Source organism: Tachyglossus aculeatus, chromosome 26 (assembly GCF_015852505.1).
Source record: "Tachyglossus aculeatus isolate mTacAcu1 chromosome 26, mTacAcu1.pri, whole genome shotgun sequence".
NCBI lineage: Eukaryota > Metazoa > Chordata > Mammalia > Monotremata > Tachyglossidae > Tachyglossus > Tachyglossus aculeatus.
In genome coordinates, this window is record NC_052091.1 from 4,577,344 (window position 1) to 4,598,564 (window position 21,221).

At 55.0% G+C, this 21,221-nt stretch overlaps 1 protein-coding gene across 2 annotated transcripts; it reads right to left on the bottom strand.

Annotated features, from left to right (window-relative positions):
• Positions 1-371: 371 nt before the first annotated feature.
• On the bottom strand, positions 372-20,929 carry CLIP3 (CAP-Gly domain containing linker protein 3). 2 transcript variants are annotated; one of them, XM_038767133.1, is made up of 14 exons: positions 20,894-20,929; positions 17,734-17,903; positions 14,057-14,196; positions 10,786-10,879; positions 9,243-9,404; positions 8,715-8,833; positions 7,247-7,483; positions 5,981-6,116; positions 4,929-5,060; positions 3,784-3,915; positions 3,577-3,700; positions 3,133-3,197; positions 2,255-2,327; positions 372-1,252 (listed from the first exon to the last, which is right to left on the bottom strand). In XM_038767133.1, exons 2-14 carry the CDS (start codon positions 17,879-17,881, stop codon positions 1,198-1,200), a joined length of 1,617 nt encoding a protein of 538 aa, XP_038623061.1. In that variant the 5' UTR covers positions 17,882-17,903; positions 20,894-20,929; the 3' UTR covers positions 372-1,197. The 2 variants fall into 2 exon arrangements, with proteins under 2 accessions (XP_038623061.1, XP_038623060.1); XM_038767132.1 differs by having other exon boundaries at positions 3,784-3,918.
• Between the last annotated feature and the right edge of the window lie 292 nt (positions 20,930-21,221).

Genomic DNA, 21,221 nt, shown 5'->3' on the forward strand with positions numbered 1-21,221 from the left:
TCTTCTCCCGGAGACCGTTCTGCAGAGTGGACTCCCCCCATCCTGGCGGGCTGGAGAACCGAGACACGGGGAGGGTTGGGATGATGACGATGATGGTGGTATTTGTTAAGCTCCTACTATGTGTCGAGCGCCTGCTCTAAGCGCCGGGGTAGATACAAGCTGATCAGGTTGGACACGGTCCCTGTCCCACTTGGGGCTCCCGGTCTCAAAGCCCATTTTGCAGTCGAGGTAACCGAGGCCCAGAGACGTTAAGTGACTCGCCCAGGGTCACACAGCAGCCAAGTGGCAGAGCCGGGATTAGAACCCAGGTCCTTCAGGGACGACCCCAGAAGGCAGCAGGGTGGGATTGCAGCAACGACGGGAGTCCGGTGCACATAGAAACACTCTTTATTAATGCTTGGGAGGTGAGAAGCGGAGAGACAGACTGTTCTTGTCATGCTGTTTCTGGAGAGTGGGGGGCCGCGGGCTGGGGGGCATGCGGGGGCGCTCAGAGTGGTGGAAGGGGCCAGAGCAGCAATGCACTCACCGAACAACGTAACTCGGATCGAGAGAATAAAAAAAAGGGGGGGGAGAGGAGAGGAGGGGACCTCAGAATACGTTAGAGGCGGAGAAAGAGGAAACGGGGCTTGGGGAGACCCCTCTCCCCGACCCCAGGTCTCCACCCCCATGGACCAACAAGGGTACGCTGAGTCTGGAGAGAACTTGGGACACAAGCCACCCCCTCCACAGGGCCCTGATTTTGGGGGGGGCTCTGGAATCGGGGTGGAAGAGAGGGTGTCCAGGGTCCCCCCAGGTTGTCAGTCCTCTGACATCCCACCCCAATTGACAGCGAGTGGGCGATGACTGCGTGAGAGGGGCCTCTCACGGCCCTGTCCACGGCCCCCCGGGAGGAGAGGCTTGGATGGGCAGGTGTTGGGAAGACTTGGGAGCCAGGATTCCTGCCCCTCCGCCCTTCCCCTGCCCCTTCAGCGGGGCAGGGAGAAGGAGGGGGGCAGCCCAGTTCCGACTGGGGCTCCCGGTGAAGGGGGAAGGGAGAGACCGTTATTTTTAAAAATAGACATTTCTCTAAAAGAGCAAGAATGAAATATCCAGACATTTTTTTTTCTGGGGGGGGTGGGAGGGGCCACGGGGAAGAGGGGCACCTGCTCTAGGGGGGGAGACACATTGTGGGGTGGCCCGGGAGGTTTGGGGGTCCGTTTAAGACTGCATCTCTGCTCTCAACATCCACGGGAACCAGCAGCAGAAGAGCAACCTGGGGAGAGAGGTGGACAGGGGAGGGGTCAGCTGGGGGCTCGAATGGGCTGGGACCATCTGGATCCTCTCCCTGGGGCCAGGAAGAAAAGGACTTCTGTTGCCCCCTACAAAACAGGGACCCCCAGAAGGAGCCCCCCGGAAATCGAAGGTGGGGTGGGACTCGGGGAGAGGTAGCCTGGGGGTAGATCTGAAGCTTGTTGAAAGGGGAACGTCAAGTCTTGGGATAATAATAATAATGCTATTTGCTAAGTGCTCTGCACACAGTAAGCGCTCAATAAATACGATTGAATGCAAGCGCTTGGCACATAGTAAGCGCTTAATAATAATAATGACGGCATTTGTTAAGCGCTTACTGTGTGCCGAGCACTGTTCTGAGCGCTGGGGGGGATACGAGGTGATCAGGCAGTCCCACGTGGGGCTCACGGTCTTCATCCCCATCTTCCAGAGGAGGGAACTGACGCTCAGAGAAGTGACTTGCCCAAGGTCACACGGCAGACACGTAGCGGAGCCGGGATTAGAACCCACGCCCTCTGACTCCCAAGCCCGGGCTCTTTCCGCTGAGCCACGCTGCTTCTCTAGGTGCCAAGCGCGGTTCTAAGCGCTGGGGTAGTTACGAGGTCATCAGGTTGGCCACAGTCCCTGTCCCACGTGGGGCTCGCTGTCTTCATCCCCATTTGGCCGATGAGGTAACCGAGGCCCAGAGGAGTTAAGTGACTTGCCCAAGGTCACACAGCAGGCAAGTGGCAGAGCTGGGATTAGAACCCACAACCTCTGGCGCCCAAGCTCTCGCTACTAGGCTGTGATGCTTGAGCCCATTCTTCTAGACTGTGAGCCCACTGTTGGGTAGGGACCGTCTCTAGATGTTGCCAACTTGGACTTCCCAAGCGCTTAGTACAGTGCTCTGCACACAGTAAGTGCTCAATAAATACGATTGATTGATTGATTCCCTGGGTGAAGGGCAGACCAGGAGATGGGGGTGGGAGCCGGGGCCGAGCTGTACCTGGAGATCGAGTTTTCCGACGTGATGTCCTTCGGGGTGCGGACGGCAGTGAAGTTGCGTTTTGGCTGCGTCACTGCGAGGGAGATGGGGTGTCAGTGGTGCCTCCCCCCCTGCATCTCCCTGGCCTACACATATGCTCCTCCTGGACTGTAGCGGGAGATGGAAACGGGAGGCCATCTCCTCCAGGAGGCCTTCCCTGACTAAGCCTCCCCCCCTTCTTCTTCTTCCACTCCTTTCTGACTCGCTTCCTTTGTTCTTTCCCCCCCTCCCAGCCCCACAGCATTTATATACACATCTTGAATTTATTTTATTTCTATAAATGTCCGTCTCCCCGTCCCTGCAGACCATAAGCTCACTGTGGGCAGGGAGTGTTTCTGTTTAACAATAATAATGTTGGTATTTGGTAAGCGCTTACTATGTGCAAAGCGCTGTTCTAAGCGCTGGGGGAGATACAAGGTAATCAGTTTGTCCCACGTGGGGCTCCCAGTCTTCACCCCCATTTTCCAGATGAGGGAACTGAGGCCCAGGGAAGCGAAGTGACTTGCCCAAAGTCACACAGCTGACAAGTGGCGGAGCCGGGATTTGAGCCCACGACCTCTGACTCCAAAGCCCGGGCTCTTCCCACTGAGCCACGCTGCTTCCCTTATTGTTGTACTCTCCCAAGTGCTTAGTCCAGGGCTCGGCACACAGTAAGCGCTCAATAAATACGACTGAATGAATGAAAGGAGGCAGGGGTTACCAGGTGTTGGTGGAAGTAACCCTGGGACGAGGTGGGGGTAACTGGAAGGAGGGAGAGAATTTGGGGTGGGGGGGAAAGTCAGAGAGGAACGGATGCAGCAGCCCTTCCTGTCCCCTGGGTCATTGTGGGGGGCACGTACTGGTGACTTGATGGACTTTTTTCGCCAATGCACCGTCGCTCTGGGGGTCTTTGGGGCCGCCGAGCCTGCAGGGAGACAAGGGGACAGGCGACCCTCAGGGGAGGGAGGATGCTGAGGACAGCGGTGGCGTCACAGAAGAAAGAGAGAGAAAGAGAGAGTTCCCAGGAGGGGGACAGGGTCAGAGGGAAGCTGAGAGGGAGTGCTGAAAGACGGGGCCTCAGAGCCAGAAGCGAGCTCCTCCTTTAGACTGTAAGCTCCTTGAGGGCATGGAAAGTGTCTACCGACTCTCTTTCATCGTGCTCTCCCAAGCGCTTAGTGTTCAAAAAATACCATCGATCGATTGATTGATCGATAACCCCGGTGTCCCTAAACCACTGGCTGGGAAGGGGACCCCCCCCCCACCGCCCGCCGCCTTCTTCCCCGACCCCAACGCCTCCCCTTCACCTCTGCACGCGCGAGGCGGGGGCGAAGACTCCGTGCTTCGGGGGGCAGGTGAAGTAGCGGACGCCGAAGACGGAGCCGTCGTGCTTGCCCGTCGGCCGGTCCAGCTCGATGCCGAACCAGTAACCTGGCGGGGACGGGGGGGCCGGAGTCAGGGCACCCCGTCCCCCCACCAGATCCCGACCTCTGACCCCCCCGGCCCCAACTCACCGGGAGCGAAGTCGGTCTTGCCGTAGAAGCGGATGACTCCCTGCTTCTGTCCCGCCACCAGAACCTGCTCCCCCAGTTCGATCTTCACCCCGTCACGATCCAGGCTGCCCACCGAGGGGGACTTCTTCTTGACTGCTTTAAGGGGACAGCGAGGCAGAGCCGGCTCCATCAATCCATCAATAATAATAATAATATATGGTATTTGTTAAGCGCTTACTATGTGCCAGGCACTGCACTAAGCCCCGGGGTGGATACAAGCTAATCAGGTCGGACACAGTCCCCGTCCCACATGGGGCACTGAGTCTCAATCTCTACTTTACAGATCAATCAATCAGCCGTATTTATTGAGCGCTTACTGTGTGCAGAGCACTGTACTAAGCGCTTGGGAAGTCCAAGTTGGCAACATATAGAGACAGTCCCTACCCAACAGTGGGCTCACGGTCTAGAAGGGGGAGACAGAGAACAAAACCAAACATACTAACAAAATAAAATAAATAGAATAGATAGGTACAAGTAAAATAGAGTAATAAATATGTACAAACGTATATACATATATACGGGTGCTGTGGGGAAGGGAAGGAGGTAAGATGGGGGGATGGAGAGGGGGACGAGGGGGAGAGGAAGGAAGGGGCTCAGTCTGGGAAGGCCTCCTGGAGGAGGTCAGGATGAAGAAACTGAGGCCCAGAGAAGTGGAGGGAATTGCCCGACGTCACACAGCCAACAAGTGGCAGAGATGGGATTAGAACCCAGGTCTTTCTGATGCCCAGGCCCATGCTCACTAGGCCACACTCATTCTCAATCGTGAGCGAACCCGGGCATCCGCGCTCTCCCGCCTCCCAGTCCCTGCATTCATTCATTCAATCGTATTTATTGAGCGCTTACTGTGTGCAGAGCACTGGATGAAGCGCTTGGGAAGTACAAGTCGGCGACAGATAGAGATGATCCCTACCCAACAAGGGGCTCACAGTCTAGAAGGGGGAGACGGATGACAAAACAAAACATGGAGACGGGCGTCAAGATCGTCAGAACGGGGGAGGGCAGGATCCCCGGGGCCACTGAGGAGGGAGGTGGGAGGCCAAAGACCAGGGTCCTCGACTCGCAGCTGTGGGGGGGCTCGGATGATGCCGGCCCCCTCCCACACTGACCTTTCTTGTCCTTGCGGCCTTTGCCCGTAACCCGAGAGAAGTCCATCCGCGGAGTGCGGGGGGTGGAGGTGACTGAGGATGGCGTGACATCCGTCATCACCTTGGAGATCTTGGACACGGATGCGAATATACCTGTAGGGAACAGGGCAGCGACTGCTTCCTGAGGGGCGGCGGGGAGGGAGGGAGGAAGGACGGACGGGGAAGGGGGCTGCCCGGGACAGAACCCGGCTCCTCCGGGGATCGGCCCGACCTCAGGATTGTCTTCCTGACCCCTTGGCTGGTGGAGGCGTCGGGGTGGGAGTGGGCCCTTGTAATAATGATGGCATTTATTAAGCGCTTCCTATGTGCAAAGCACTGTTCTAAGCGCTGGGGAGGATGAGAACAGAGGCTGAGGAGTTGGGGACAGATGCTTGGCCGGTGTCACGAGTCACCGGTTGTCCAACCTAGGCCTGACCCACTGTGACCGTCTCAGAGACGGTTAGGGAAAGGGTATTGCCAGCTTGGGTCTAGATGGCTACCAGTTTGGGACAGGAAGTGGTAATGGTTTGGGGTGGGTAGGGCTACTGGTATAAGACAGGAAATGGAACTGGTTTGAGACAGGAAGTCGTGCCAATTTGGGACAGGAGGTGGTCCTGGTTTGGGTCCAGTTTGGGACAGGAGGTGGTCCTGTCCAGTTTGGGATAGGAGGTGGTCCTGGTTTGGGTCCAGTTTGGGACAGGAGGTGGTCCCAGTTTGGGTCCAGTAGGGGTGCTGGTTTAGGGCAGGAACTGGTACTGGTTTGGGACAGGAAGTGGCACCAGCTTGGAACAGGAAGTGGAACCAGTTCAGGACAGGAAATAGTCCTGGTTTGGGTCAGGATGTGTCCTGGTTTGGGTCAGGAGTGTCCTGGTTCGGGTCAGGAAATGCCCTAGTTTGGTACAGGAAGTGGTGCCCGTCTGGAACGGGAAATAGTACCAGTTTGGAACAGTGCATGGTCCAATTTGGGGCAGCAAGCGGTACTGTTTTGGGACAGGGAATGAATGACATTCCTTCCCCCCACTATCCCAACTCACCCTGCTTGGGGGGGCAGTTGAAGTAGCGGATGCCCCCAACGCTGCCATCATTCTTGCCCTCGGGTTCGTCCAGCTCCACGCCCACCCACTGGCCACTGGCGAACTCTGTGGTGCCACAGAACCGCAGGGTCCCAGCCTGGGCGAGAGGTGGGGGCGGGTGGGGAATTCACACTCAATAAGCAGGATCGATTAAGCATCTCTTGTCATAATAATAATAATAATAATTGCGGTATTTGTTATGTACCAGGCACCATACTAAGCACTGGGGTGGATTCAGCCCATGTAGAGTTCATCGTCTCAACCCCCACTTTACAAATGAGGTAACTGAGGCCCAGAGAAGTGAAGTGACTTGCCCAAGGTCACACGGCAAAGTGGCAGAGCGAGGATTATTATTATTATTACGGTATTTGTTAAGTTCTTAATATGTGCTGAGCACTATTCTAAGCTCTGGGGTAGATACAGGTAATCAGGTTTTCCCAAGGAGGGGGTCACAGTTTTAATCCCCATTTTACAGTTGAGCTAACTGAGGCCCAGAGAAGTGAAGTGACTTGCCCAAGGTCACACAGCAAAGTGGCAGAGCAAAGATTATTATTATTATTACAGTATTTGCTAAGTTCTTAATATGTGCCGAGCACTGTTCTAAGCTCTGGGGTAGATACAGGTAATCAGGTGGTTCCAAGGAGGGGGTCACAGTTTTAATCCCCATTTTACAGTTGAGCTAACTGAGGCCCAGAGAAGTGAAGTACCTTGCCCAATGTCACACAGCAAAGTGGCAGAGCAAGGATTATTATTATTATTATGGAATTTGTTAAGATCTTAATATGTGCCGAGCACTGCTCTAAGCTCTGGGATAGATACAGGTAATCAGGTTGTCCCAAGGAGGGGGTCACAGTTTTAATCCCCATTTTACAGTTGAGCTAACTGAGGCCCAAAGAAGTGAAGTGACTTGCCCAAGGTCACGCAGCAGACAAGTGGCGGAGCCGGGATTAGAACCCATGACTTGTTGACTCCCAGGCAAGTGGTCTGTCCATTATGCATGCTGCCTCTTGTGTGCTGAGCACCCCACTAAGCACTTTTAGGAGGATAACGGAGTTAGCATCCGTGGTTATTGTTGTATTGTCCTCTCCCAAGCGCTTAGTACAGTGTACCACACCCAGGAAGCTGTCGATAAATACGATCGGATGAACAGTAGTCCCCGTGTTTTCCCCTTCGCAGGCCCGAGCCCTGGACCGCGGGTGTCTGCCCCCCGGCCACGATCGTGCCCACCTTCTGTCCGTCCACCAGCACGCGGTCCCCCAGCCTTAGGCCCAGAGCGCTGAGCATCAGGTTCCCGGGGATGTTATCGTAGTTGGGCAGCGTGACCCGGGGCAGGGCGCAGCTGAGGGGCACGGCCTCCTGCAGCAGTGTCCGCAGCTCCTTGGCCACCATGGCGGCCTCCGCCTTGTCCAGCGTCATGTCCATGGGGTCGGGCACCACGTCGGCCGGCACCTGCCCCTTACTGTTCTGCGGGACCGGGGAGAGGGGCGGCGGAGGGAGGGGTGAGCCGCGGGGCAGTGCCACCGGACCCGGGGGCGGTCACTGCTCCACGAATCTTGGAGTCCCTGCTGTCCAACTCGTCCTTCCCCGCTCGCCCCCTGCCCCTCCCTGCTAGTCCTTCCCACTCGCCCCTGCCCCCTCCCTTCTTGTTGGTGGCCCTAGCCCCCTGCCCCTCTCTGCTAGCCCCCAACCCCTCTTTGTCCACCCCAGTTCCTCCCCACTTGTCCCTCTCTCTACTCACCCAACCTCTGCCCGCTCGCCCCTGCCCCTCTTCCTGCTAGCCCTAGCCCCTGCCCCTCTCTGCTAGCCCCTAACCCCTCTTTGTCCATCCCGGTTCCTCCCCACTTGTCCCTCTCCCTACTCACCCATCCTCTGCCCGCTCGCCCCTGCCCCTCTTCCTGCTAGCCCTAGCCCCCTGCCCCTCTCTGCTGGCCCTTAACCCCTTTGTCCACCCCAGTTCCTCCCCACTTGTCCCTCTCTCTACTCACCCAACCTCTGCCCGCTCGCCCCTGCCCCTCTTCCTGCTAGCCCTAGCCCCCTGCCCCTCTCTGCTAGCCCCAACCCCTTTGTCCATCCCAGTTCCTCCCCACTTGTCCCTCTCCCTACTCACCCATCCTCTGCCCACTCGCCCCTGCCCCTCTTCCTGCTAGCCCTAGCCCCCTGCCCCTCTCTGCTGGCCCTTAACCCCTTTGTCCACCCCAGTTCCTCCCCACTTGTCCCTCTCCCTACTCACCCATCCTCTGCCCGCTCGCCCCTGCCCTTCTTCCTGCTAGCCCTAGCCCCCTGCCCCTCTCTGCTGGCCCCTAACCCCTTTGTCCACCCCAGTTCCTCCCCACTTGTCCCTCTCCCTACTCACCCATCCTCTGCCCGCTCACCCCTGCCCCTCTTCCTGCTAGCCCTAGCCCCCTGCCCCTCTCTGCTAGCCCCAACCCCTTTGTCCATCCCAGTTCCTCCCCACTTGTCCCTCTCCCTACTCACCCAACCTCTGCCCGCTCGCCCCTGCCCCTCTTCCTGCTAGCCCTAGCCCCCTGCCCCTCTCTGCTAGCCCCTAACCCCACTTTGTCCACCCCAGTTCCTCCCCACTTGTCCCTCTCCCTGCTCACCCATCCTCTGCCCGCTCGCCCCTGCCCCTCTTCCTGCTAGCCCTCCGGCCCTCTGGCCGCTGGCCCCTCTGCCCGCCCGCTGGCCCCCGGCTCACCCTGAGGGCAGGGTTGGCTCCGTGCTCCAGCAGACACTTGGCGGCCCCCAGGCAGAGGTTGGAGGCGGCGATGTGCAGGGCGGTGCCGTGGTTGAAGTCGCTGCAGGTGGAGTTCACCACTGGGGAGAGTGGGGAGGGGGCGTGGAAGCGGGGTGGGGGGGTGGGCATCAGCCCCCAGCCGCCCTGCGGACCCCCCCCAGCACCGGCCAGGCCGCCCCCCGGCCCTTAAAGAAGCAGCGGAAAGAGCCCAGGCTTGAGAGTCATAAGTTGTGGGTTCTAATCCCGCTCCGCCACCTGTCTGCCGTGTGACTTTGGGCAAGTCCACTTCTCTGGGCCTCAGTTCCCTCCTCTGGAAAATGGGGATGAAGACTGGGAGCCTGATCACCTTGGATCCCTCCCCAGCGCTTAGAACAGTGCTTGGCACATAGTAAGCGCTTAACAAATGCCATTATTATTCTCATTAACCCCCCCGACTGTCTCCTCCTGTCCCCGCTCCCGGCCACGGGTCCGGTCCCCCGGGACTCCCACCGCGGGGCCGGGCGCTCTTGAGGAGGATGCGGATGAGGTCCGGCACGTCGAAGTAGGCGGCGTAATGCAGAGCGTTCATGTTAGTCCAGCGGCTGCGCAGGGTCACGTCCACCCCCAGGGCCAGCAGCTGCTGCGACAGGCGCACGGCCGCCACCGGGTCCCCTGAGGGTGACAGGGACGGGAGGGACGGAGGGTCACCCCAGCTCTGGCCCAGCCCCCCACCCTCCAATGCGACGGAGAGCCTGTCCAACCTGATTACTCCCAGCGCTTAATAATGATAATAATGCTGGTATTTGTTCAGCGCTCACTATGTGCCGGGCACTGTTCGAAGCGCAGGGGAGATACATGGGCATCAGGTCCCACATGGGGCTCACAGTCCTCATCCCCATTTGACAGATGAGGTCACTGAGGCACAGAGAAGGCAGTGACTTGCCCAAGGTCACACAGCTGGGATTCGAACCCATGACCTCCGACTCCCAAGTCCGGGCTCTTTCTGCTAACAATAATAATGTTGGTATTTGTTCAGCGCTTACTATGTGCCAAGTGCTGTTCTAAACGCTGGGGGAGATACAAGGTCATCAGGCTGTCCCACATGGGGCTCACAGTCCTCATCCCCATTTGACAGATGGGGTCACTGGGGCACAACGAAGGCAAGTGACTTGCCCAAGGTCACACAGCTGGGATTTGAACCCACGACCTCCGACTCCCAAGTCCGGGCTCTTTCCGCTAACAATAATAATGTTGGTATTTGTTCAGCGCTTACTATGCGCCAAGCGCTGTTCTAAGCGCTGGGGGAGATACAAGGTCATCGGGATGTCCCACTTGGGGCTCACAGTCTTAATCCCCATTTTACAGATGAGGCAACTGAGGCCCAGAGAAGTTAAGTGACTTCCCCAAGGTCACACAGCTGGCAAGTGGCAGAGCTGGGGTTCGAACCCCATGACCTCTGACTCCCAAGCCCGGGCTCTTTCCACTATTCAGTCATTCGATTGTATTTATTGAGCGCTTACTATGTGCAGAGCACTGTACTAAGCGCTTGGGAAGTACAAATTGGCAACAACGGGCTCACAGTCTAGAAGGGGGAGACAGACAACAAAACACGTGGACACTCAGCCACGTTGCCGCTCAACAGTGCGCTGAACAAATACCACAACACACAAACCCTTCCTCGTGAGGAACCCTCCACCCCTAACACCTTCCCTGCACCAGAAATTGATCCTGGGACGGGACCCCCCCGGCCCCCCCCCCCCAAATCATTATCAATCGTATTTATTGAGCGCTTACTATGTGCAGAGCGCTGTACTAAGCGCTTGGGAAGTACAAATTGGCAACATATAGAGACAGTCCCTACCCAACAGTGGGCTCACAGTCTAAAAGAGTGGGCCAAATCTTGGGGAAACCAAGGCAGGCCAGGGTTGAGGGAAGCTGAGATTTAGGGGACAGACAGGAAGGGGGATCGGGGTTGGGGGGTAAACTGAGGAATCTAGCGTGGGGCTCCGGGTTCAGAACCCCTCTCTCTGCCCGCCGGGGGTTCCCCGCTCACCCACGCCATGCGCCCCGGCCTTGCAGGCGTAGTGGAGAAGGGTCATATCTGTCAGTCCATCCCGGTCGTTGACGTGGCAGCCGCGCTTCAGGATCTAGGAGGGAAAATTGTGGGGTGCAGGGGGGTCACCTGGGCTCTTCCACCTCCCTCACCCCCTTTCCCGACGGTGGCCATTCCCGGGAACCCAAGACAGAGGAGTGACACTGAGAGAGGAAAGGGGAGAAGAAGAGAGAAAAGACAGAGAAGGGCCCCTGGGTGGGGCAGGGCGTCATCTAAAGTGGCAGGGGAACCTATCCCGCTTCACCCCCAAAGATGAGGGGCCGAAAGAGAAGGCCTGCAGCAAGAAGGATGGAGGGTAGACTCCAGCAGAAGGACTTCCTGATGAATGGGGAGTGGGGGAAGCTGATGGAGATCTCTCCACAGCGGGGAGATCCTGCTTGGTGTAGGGTTAGGGAATGGAGCTAAGGGGAGGGATGGGATGAGAAGCAGTGGGGTCTAGTGGAAAGAGCATCACCCTGAGCGCCAGAGGACCCGGGCTCTAATCCCGGCTCTGCCACTTGTCTATTGTGTGACCTTGGGCAAGTCCCTTAACTTCTCTTTGCCTCAGTTTCCTCATCTGTAAAATGAGGATTAAATAATAATAATAATGATGATGGCATTTATTAAGCGCTTGCTACGTGCAAACCACCGTTCTAAGTGCTGGGGAGGCTACAAGGTGATCAGGTGGTCCCACGTGGGGCTCACAGTCTTCATCCCCATTTTACAGATGAGGTAACTGAGGCCCAGAGAATAATAGTACTACTACTAATAATGGCATTTATTAAGTGCTTACTATGCGCAAAGCACTAAGTGCTGGGAAGGTGACAAGGTGATGAGGTTGCCCCCCGGGGGGCTCACAGTTTTAATCCCCATTTGACAGATGAGGGAACTGAGGCACAGAGAAGTGAAGTGACTCGCCCAAACTCACACAGCTAACTGGCAGAGCTGGAATTTGAACCCATGACCTCTGACTCCAAAGCCCGGGCTCTTTCCACTGAGCCACGTTGCTTCTTTAAATCCCACTCCCTCCTACCAAGACTGTGAACTCCATGCAGGGCAGGGGCTGTGTCCAAACTAATAACCTCATATCTACCCCTCTAGACTGTAAATTCCTTGTGGGCAGGGAATAGATCTGTTATATTGTTATATTGTACTCTCCCAAGCACTTAGTACAGTGCTCTGCTTAGTAAACTCTCAATAAATAGGAATGATTGATTGATTGATCTACCCCAGTGCTTAGAACAGTGGTTGGCACCCGAGTAAGCGCTTAACAAATATCATAAATATAAATGATTATTATGACATTTAGGATTGGGCCCTTTAAACATTTTGGTGCCCTTGATTTATGTCCACGTCTTTATACTCTGCCGCGTCCCCACTCCGTAATTTATTTTTATGTCTGTTTCCTTCTCTACACTGTAAATTCCTTGTGGGCAGGGACCTTATCGACCAACTCGACTGGACTGTACTCTCCCAAGTGCTTAGGACAGTGCTCTGCACGTGGTAAGCACTCAATAAATACCATTAATTGATCGATGATTGAGACAGGGTCCCAGAGGCTGGGGAAGGAGTTGGGGTCCTGGAGCGGGGAGCTGGGATTGTGAGCTGGTGTGAACCTCCAGGAATTCAGGTGTCCTGAACCTTCATGGGGGTTTGGCGGGGGAGAGTGGTGGTGGCCCACTTGGGAGGGTTTTTTTATTGTATTCAATCAATCAATCGTATTTATTGAGCGCTTACTGTGTGCAGAGCGCTGGACTAAGCGCTTGGGAAGTCCAAGTTGGCAACATCTAGAGACAGTCCCTACCCAACAGTGGGCTCACTGTTCTAAGCATTGGGGTCGAGACACGTTAATTAGGGCTGACACGGTCCCTTGTCCCAAAAGGGACACACAGTTTAAGTAGGAGTTGTTGCTAGGAAGCCGAAGCGGAAAGCCAGCCGGGGAGGGAATTCCCCGACGCCGGGGGTGGGAGGGAGAGGCCACAGGGAATCCAGTTCCCCGCCCCTGCCGAGGCTGAGCGAGGCCCGGGATCCAGAGATTGCCGACTCCCAGTCATCATCATCATCATCATCCTCAATCGTATTTATTGAGCGCTTACTGTGTGCAGAGCACTGGACTAAGCGCTTGGGAAGTCCAAGTTGGCAACATCTAGAGACGGTCCCTACCCAACAGTGGGCTCACAGTCTAAAAGGGGGAGACAGAGAACAAAACCAAACATACTAACAAAATAAAATAAATAGAATAGATATGTACAAGTAAAATAAATAAATAAATAGAGTAACAAACATGCACAAGCATATATACATATATACAGATGCTGTGGGGAAGGGAAGGAGGTAAGTCAGTCAGTCGTATTTATTGAGCGCTTACTGTGTGCACAGAGGACAAAATAGTATAACAGACACATTCCCTGCCCATAGTGGGTTTACAGTCTGGGCCCGGGGGGAGACAGACATTAAAATAAATAGAATGACAGATCTGGACGTAAGTGCTGCGGGGCTGGGAGGGGAGATCATCATCATCAATCGTATTTATTGAGCGCTTACTATGTGCAGAGCACTGTACTAAGCGCTTGGGAAGTACAAATTGGCAACACATAGAGACAGTCCCTACCCAACAGTGGGCTCACAGTCTAAAAGGGGGAGACAGAGAACAAAACCAAACATACTAACAAAATAAAATAAATAGAATAGATAGGTACAAGTAAAATAAATAAATAAATAGAGTAACATGCACAAGCATATATACATATATACAGGTGCTGTGGGGAAGGGAAGGAGGTAAGTCAGTCAGTCGTATTTATTGAGCGCTTACTGTGTGCACAGAGGACAAAATAACAGTATAACAGACACATTCCCTGCCCACAGTGGGTTTACAGTCTGGGTCTGGGGGGAGACAGACATTAAAATAAATAGAATGACAGATCAGGACGTAAGTGCTGCGGGGCTGGGAGGGGAGATGAATAAAAGGAGCAAGTCAGGGCGACGCAGAAGGGAGTGGGGGAGAAGAGGAAAGGAGGGTTTAGTCAGGGAAGGCCTCTTGGAGGAGATGGGCCTTCAGGAAGGCTTTGAGGGAGGGTGGGTTGGCGTGGGTGCCGGCCTCGGGCATGGAGCTGGGCGTCCTGGATGGGTGGCACCGCCCCACAGGGTGCTCTCTGCCCCCACCCGGCCCCCAAGCCATCGCCCACTTCCTCGTGGTCCGTCCCTTCCCTTGCCCCCGGCGGACTCTCCTGACCTCGTTGCCAATGACGTCGATCTTGTGCTGCACCTGGGGTACCCACTGGCGGATGATGGCGAACAGCTCCGGCACTGTGGTCTGCGGGTCGAACAGGATCTCCTGGCAGGCGGGGTCGTTGGGGTCGAAGAAAGTGAACGCTGGGAGGAGGGGACAGGGGAGAAGCCAGGGGCGTGAAACGGGGGCAGGAGAGGCTGGATTCCCAATACCTGATCCTCCTCACCCCCTCTTTCCCACCCCCTCGATCCAGTCTGTCCCCTAAATCTCAGCTTCCCTCAACCCTGGCCTGCCTTGGTTTCCCCAAGGAGATTTGGCCCCCTCTTTTAGACTGTGAGCCCACTGTTGGGTAGGGACTGTCTCTAGATGTTGCCAATTTGTACTTCCCAAGCGCTTAGTACAGTGCTCTGCACATAGTAAGCGCTCAATAAATACGATTGATGATGATGATGATGATGATGATTTCTATTTTATTTTGTTAGTAGATTTGGTTTTGTTCTCTGTCTCCCCCTTTTAGACTGTGAGCCCACTGTTGGGTAGGGACTGTCTCTATATGTTGCCAACTTGGACTTCCCAAGTGCTTAGTACAGTGCTCTGCACACAGTAAGCGCTCAATAAATACGATTGATGATTGATTGATTGATTTCACCCTCCCCATAGGGTGGATGGCCCTGGTTCCCAGACAAAAATCTCTCTCCTCAGACTGGAACCCTCCAAATTTCTGGACCAGATCTTACTCAAAATTTTTTCTACGGTATTTGTGATCAGTACTACTCTTACTACTACAACTAATAACAATTACGGCATTTGTTAAGAGCTTACTATGTGCTAAACACTGTACTAAACACTGGGGTAGATACAAGTTAGGTTGGATTACTTCTACAACTAATAACAATTACGGTATTTGTTAAGAGCTTACTATGTGCTAAACACTGTACTAAACACTGGGGTAGATACAAGTTAGTCAGGTTGGATTACTACTACAACTAATAACAATTACAGCACTTCTTAAGAGCTTACTATGTGCTAAACACTGTACTAAGCACTGGGGTAGATACAAGTTAGGTTGGATTACTACTACAACTAATAACAATTACGGCATTTGTTAAGAGCTTACTATGTGCTAAACACTGTACTAAACAGTGGGGTAGATACAAGTTAGGTTGGATTACTACTACAACTAATAACAATTACGGCATTTGTTAAGAGCTTATAATGTGCTAAACACTGTACTAAACGGGGTAGATACAAGTCAGGTTGGATTACTACTACAACTAATAACAATTACGGCATTTGTTAAGAGCTTAATATGTGCTAAACACTGTACTAAACACTGGGGTAGATACAAGTTAGGCTGGATTACTACCACAACTAATAACAATTACGGCATTTGTTAAGAGCTTACAATGTGCTAAACACTGTACTAAACAGTGGGGTAGATACAAGTTAGGTTGGATTACTACTACAACTAACAACAATTACGGCATTTGTGAAGAGCTTACTATGTGCTAAACACTGTACTAAACACTGGGGTAGATACAAGTTAGGTTGGATTACTACTACAACTAATAACAATTACGGCATTTGTTAAGAGCTTACTATGTGCTAAACACTGTACTAAACACTGGGGTAGATACAAGTTAGTCAGGTTGGATTACTACTACAACTAATAACAATTACGGCATTTGTTAAGAGCTTACAATGTGCTAAACACTGTACTAAACACTGGGGTAGATACAAGTTAGTCAGGTTGGATTACTACTACAACTAATAACAATTACGGCATTTGTGAAGAGCTTACTATGTGCTAAACACTGTACTAAACACTGGGGTAGATACAAGTTAGGCTGGATTACTACTACAACTAATAACAATTACGGCATTTGTGAAGAGCTTACTATGTGCTAAACACTGTACTAAACAGTGGGGTAGATACAAGTCAGGTTGGATTAATACTACAACTAATAACAATTATGGCATTTGTTAAGAGCTTACTATGTGCTAAACACTGTACTAAACACTGGGGTAGATACAAATTAGGCTGGATTACTACCACAAGTAATAACAATTACGGCATTTGTTAAGAGCTTACTATGTGCTAAACACTGTACTAAACACTGGGGTAGATACAAGTCAGGTTGGATTACTACTACAACTAATAACGATTACGGCATTTGTTAAGAGCTTACTATGTGCTAAACACTGTACTAAACAGTGGGGTAGATACAGGTCAGGTTGAATTACTACTACAACTAATAACAATTACGGCATTTGTTAAGAGCTTACTATGTGCTAAACACTGTACTAAACACTGGGGTAGATACAAGTTGGTTGGATTACTACTACAACTAATAATTACAGCATTTGTTAAGAGCTTACTATGTGCTAAACACTGTACTAAACAGTGGGGTAGATACAAGTCAGGTTGGACAACGTCCACGTCCCACATGGGGCTCATGGACGTAATCCCCATTTTACAGATGAGGGAACTGAGGCACAGAGGAATGAAGTGACATGTCCAAGATCGCACAACAGAAAAGGGGCAGTGTGAGGATTGGAAACCAGGTCCTACTAACTCCCAGGCCTGGGCTCTATCCACTAGGCCATACTGCTTCTCAACCCCCTTGGAAGAGTTTCCTCAGCCTCCAGGTTGAGGAATGATCTGGAACCCTCCAGATCTGGTGATCTCATTCCATCTCTGGACTACATCCCGATTCCTCTGATAATAATACTAATAATAATACTAATAATACTAATAATAATAATATTAATAATAGGCCATACTGCTTCAACCCCCTTGGAAGAGTCTCCTCAGCCTCCAGGACCAGATCTCATTCCATCTCTGGACTACATCCCGATTCCTCTAATAATAATAATAATAATTCTGGTATTTGTTAAGCAGCGTGGCTAAGTGGAAAGAGCCCAGGCTTTGGAGTCAGAGGTCATGGGTTCAAATCCCAGCTCCGCCAATTGTCAGCTGCGTGACTTTGGGCAAGTCACTTCACTTCTCTGGGCCTCGGTGACCTCATCTGGAAAATGGGGATTAAGACTGTGAGCCCCCCACCGTGGGACCACCTGATCACCTTGTAACCTCCCCAGTGCTTAGAACAGTGCTTAATAAGAGCCATCATCATTATTATTATTAAGCACTCACTGTGTTCCAATTTGTACTTCCCAAGCGCTTAGTCCAGTGCTCTGCACATAGTAAGCGCTCAATAAATACGATTGATTGCTTAGTCCAGTGCTCTGCACATAGTAAGCGCTCAATAAATACGATTGATGATGACGATGATGCCAGGCTGGGCTGGGGTGGGTACAAGGGAATGGGGTTGGACACAGTCCCTGTCCCACCTGGGGCTCCCAGTCTCAACCCCCATTCTTCAGATGAGGAAACCGAGGCCCAGAGAAGGGAAGTGACTTGTCCAAGGTCACACAGCAGACAAGTGGCAGAGCTGGGAGAAGGGAAGTGACTTGTCCAAGGTCACACAGCAGAGCTGGGATTAGAACCCACTGTCTTCCGACTCCTAGGCCCGAGCTCTGGCCACGAGGCCGTGCTTCTAAGTGGTTCTCCTTGGGTCTGCCAGGCTAGGGGAGCCTCGGTTCCGTTGCCCTGGTGACCCAGAGGATGGGGTCAGCGGGTCTGAGGGGTTATCCTTTGGACGGGCAGGGTGGGTAGTTACCATAGTCCTTGGGCAGGGGGGCCGGGGCCGAGGGGTGCACCACAGGCTTCTGTCTCCGCTCCAGGATGGGGCTCGGGGGGTCCGGTGGGGCCGGGGCCAGCGGCTTCTCCTCTTCAGGGACCCCGGCCACCGAGTCGGTTTTGGTCATGGTCCCAGTCCGGCCCCACCACCTGAATTCCCAGATGGAGGAGAGGAGGCGGGAAGTCGGGGGGAGGCTTCCACCCCCGCCCTCCCCAGGCCACGCTGAGGGAACCTGGGGAAGGGAGCCCACCTCACCCCCACAATCAGTGGGTTTTAGTGAGCACTCGCTCTGGACTAAGCGCTTGGGAGTGGACAGAAGCACAGACCATGGCAAGCGTCGTCCCCAGGAGTCCTGGCTCCCAGCGCTCGCTGGCTCTTCTAGACTGTGAGCCCGCTGTTGGGTAGGGCCCGTCTCTAGATGTTGCCAACTTGGACTTCCCAAGCGCTTAGTCCAGTGCTCTGCACACAGGAAGCGCTCAATACATACGACTGAATGAATGAATGCTTCTCCCCACTCCAACCCTCCCAGCTGGGAATAGATTCCATTCCAGATGAGTGGCACAGTCTAGGCCTCTCCCCCATTCTCCCCTCGGGCCCTGGCCCTGCTCCCCCCTCCCCCTCTCATCTGGGAACAGATTTTCGGGGTCTGGCTGCCCAGTCCTGCCCCGGGACCCTCTCCCCTCCGACCCCCAGCAGGCTCCAGATGCCCTTACCCTCCCTGCTGCCCCTCCCCATCTCCCCCACCCCAAATCCTGATCGTCTCCCCTCCGGACCCCCATCCCAGAAAGTAGGGTCTCTTCTCCTCCCCAAACCAGCCCCATCCCCCCCAATCCTCCTTCCAGTCCCAGGCCCCCGGGGTGGTCCTCCGAGGCCCCGCCCCTCCCCAGGCGGTACAATGGGCCCTCTGTGTCTGCGCCCAAGCCGATCCAGTCCCGAGGGGGGGGAGGAGAGGGAGATGGAGAAGAGGGGAGTCCCCACCAACAGCTTGGCCCCTTCCCCTCCCTCCTATCTCCCCTCTCCCCAGGACCCTATTTCTCCCCCCCAACCCAGTCTCCACCCATCAACGCAGAGGCTTCAGCCAAGGCCCAGAGAGCCTTCCATCCCTCCAACCCTGCTTTTTAGGGGGTCTTTTTTTGGAGAAGAAGGGGTCCCCACCGGCAGCTTTGCCCCTTCTCCTCCCTCCTATCTCCCCTCCCCACCCCCCAGGACCCTATTTCTCCCCCCCAACCCAGTCTCCACCCATCAACGCAGAGGCTCCAGCCAAGGCCCAGAGAGCCTTCCATCCCTCCAACCCTGCTTTTTAGGGGGTCTTTTTTTGGAGAAGGGGGTCCCCACCGGCAGCTTTGCCCCTTCCCCTCCCTCCTATCTCCCTTCCCCACCCCCAGGACCCCCAGCACCCTATCTCTCCCCCCGAGTCTTCACCCATCACTGCTGGGGTTCCAGCCAAGGCCCTGAGAGCCTTCCATCCCTCCAACCCTGCTTTTTAGGGGGTCTTTTTTGGAGAAGAAGAGGGTCCCCACCGGCAGCTTTGCCCCTTCCCCTCCCTCCTATCTCCCCCCCCCCCACCCCCAGGACCCCCAGCACCCTATCTCTCCCCCCGAGTCTTCGCCCATCACTGCTGGGGTTCCAGCCAAGGCCCTGAGAGCCTTCCATCCCTCCAACCCTGCTTTTTAGGGGGTCTTTTTTGGAGAAGAAGAGGGTCCCCACCAGCAGCTTTGCCCCTTCCCCTCCCTCCTATCTCCCCTCCCCACCCCCCCAGGACCCCCAGGACCCTATTTCTCCCCCCCAGTCTCCACCCATCAACACAGAGGCTCCAGCCAAGGCCCAGAGAGCCTCCCATTCCTCCAGCCCTGCTTTTCTGGGGGTCTTTTTTGGAGAAGAAGGGGGTCCCCACCGGTAGCTTTTCCCCTTCCCCTCCGTCCTATCTCCCCTCCCCTCCCCACCCCCCAGGAACCCCAGGTCCCTATCTCTCCCCGACAGTCTCCACCCATCACTGCTGGGGTTCCAGCCAAGGCCCAGAGAGCCTCCCATCCTTCCAACCCTGCTTTTTAGGGAGTCTTTTTTTGGAGAAGTGGGTCCCCACCGGCAGCTTTGCCCCTTCCCCTCCCTCCTATCTCCCCTCCCCTCCCCACCCCCCAGCACCCTATCTCTCCCCCCGAGTCTCCACCCATCACTGCTGGGGTTCCAGCCAGGGCCCAGAGAGCCTCCCATCCCTCCAACCCTGCTTTTTAGGGGGTCTTTTTTTGGAGAAGAAGGGGGTCCCCACCGGCAGCTTTGCCCCTTCCCCTCCCTCCTATATCTCCCCTCCCCCCAGGACCCTATCTCTCCCCCCCAGTCTCCACCCATCACTACTGGGGTTCCAGCCAGGGCCCAGAGAGCCTCCCATCCCTCCAACCCTGCTCTTTAGGGGGGTCTTTTTATGGGGAAGAAGGGGGTCCCCACCGGCAGCTTTCCCCCTTCCCCTCCCTCCTATCTCCCCTCCCTCCTATCTCCCCCCCGCCAGGACCCCCAGGACCCTATCTCTCCCCCGCAGTCTCCACCCATCACTACTGGGGTTCCAGCCAGGGCCCAGAGAGCCTTTCATTCCCCCAACCCTGCTTTTTAGGGGGTCTTTTCTTGGAGAAGAAGGGGGTCCCCACCGGCAGCTTTGCCCCTTCCCCTCCCTCCTATCTCCCCTCCCCACCCAGGACCCCCAGGACCCTATCTCCCCCCCAACCAATCTCCACCCATCAACGCAGAGGCTCCAGCCAAGGCCCAGAGGGCCTCCCATCCCCCCAACCCTGCTTTTTTTTTCCAGAGGGGACCATGGGGGTCTTTTTTTTGGCGGGGGCGTCTGGGAAACTCCTGTTTCTACCCATCAGAAGGGGGATGGGGGAAGGAGGAGCGTCCGGGCCTTCCAAGATGAGAAAGGTAGGATGGAAGAGGCCGAGGGCTGGTCAGGACGGCGACAAGCGCTTAGAACAGTGCTTTGCACCTAGTCGGCGCTTAGTCGATGCCATCCCAAAAAAGAAAAACGGAGGAAGAGGCCGTTATCCCCCCTCCCCTCCCCCTCAGTTTGTTTATCCCGGGTGTGAGGATGCTCCAGCCGCCTCCCTCGGCCGCCCCCCTCCCCCAGCCCCTCCGGGGGGCTTCTTCCTACCTCGGGGTGGGTCCTGGGGGGCCTGGGGGGCCCGGGGAGCAGAGGGAGGAGGCAGCAGCAGCAGAGGGACAGGGCGAGAAGATGCCACTGCGCATGCGCCGGCTGACCCCCCCTCCCCCTTCCCAAACACGCCCCGAAAGGGTGGGGGGCGCAGGGGGAGGGGGAGGGGAAGAGGGAAAGCGAGGACCCCCCCTAGGCCCAACCTGACAGCCCCTTGTTGGGCAGGGACCGTCTATGTTGCCAACTTGGACTTCCCAAGCGCTTAGTACAGTGCTCTGCACACAGTAAGCGCTCAATAAATATGATTGATTGATTGATTGATTAGGCC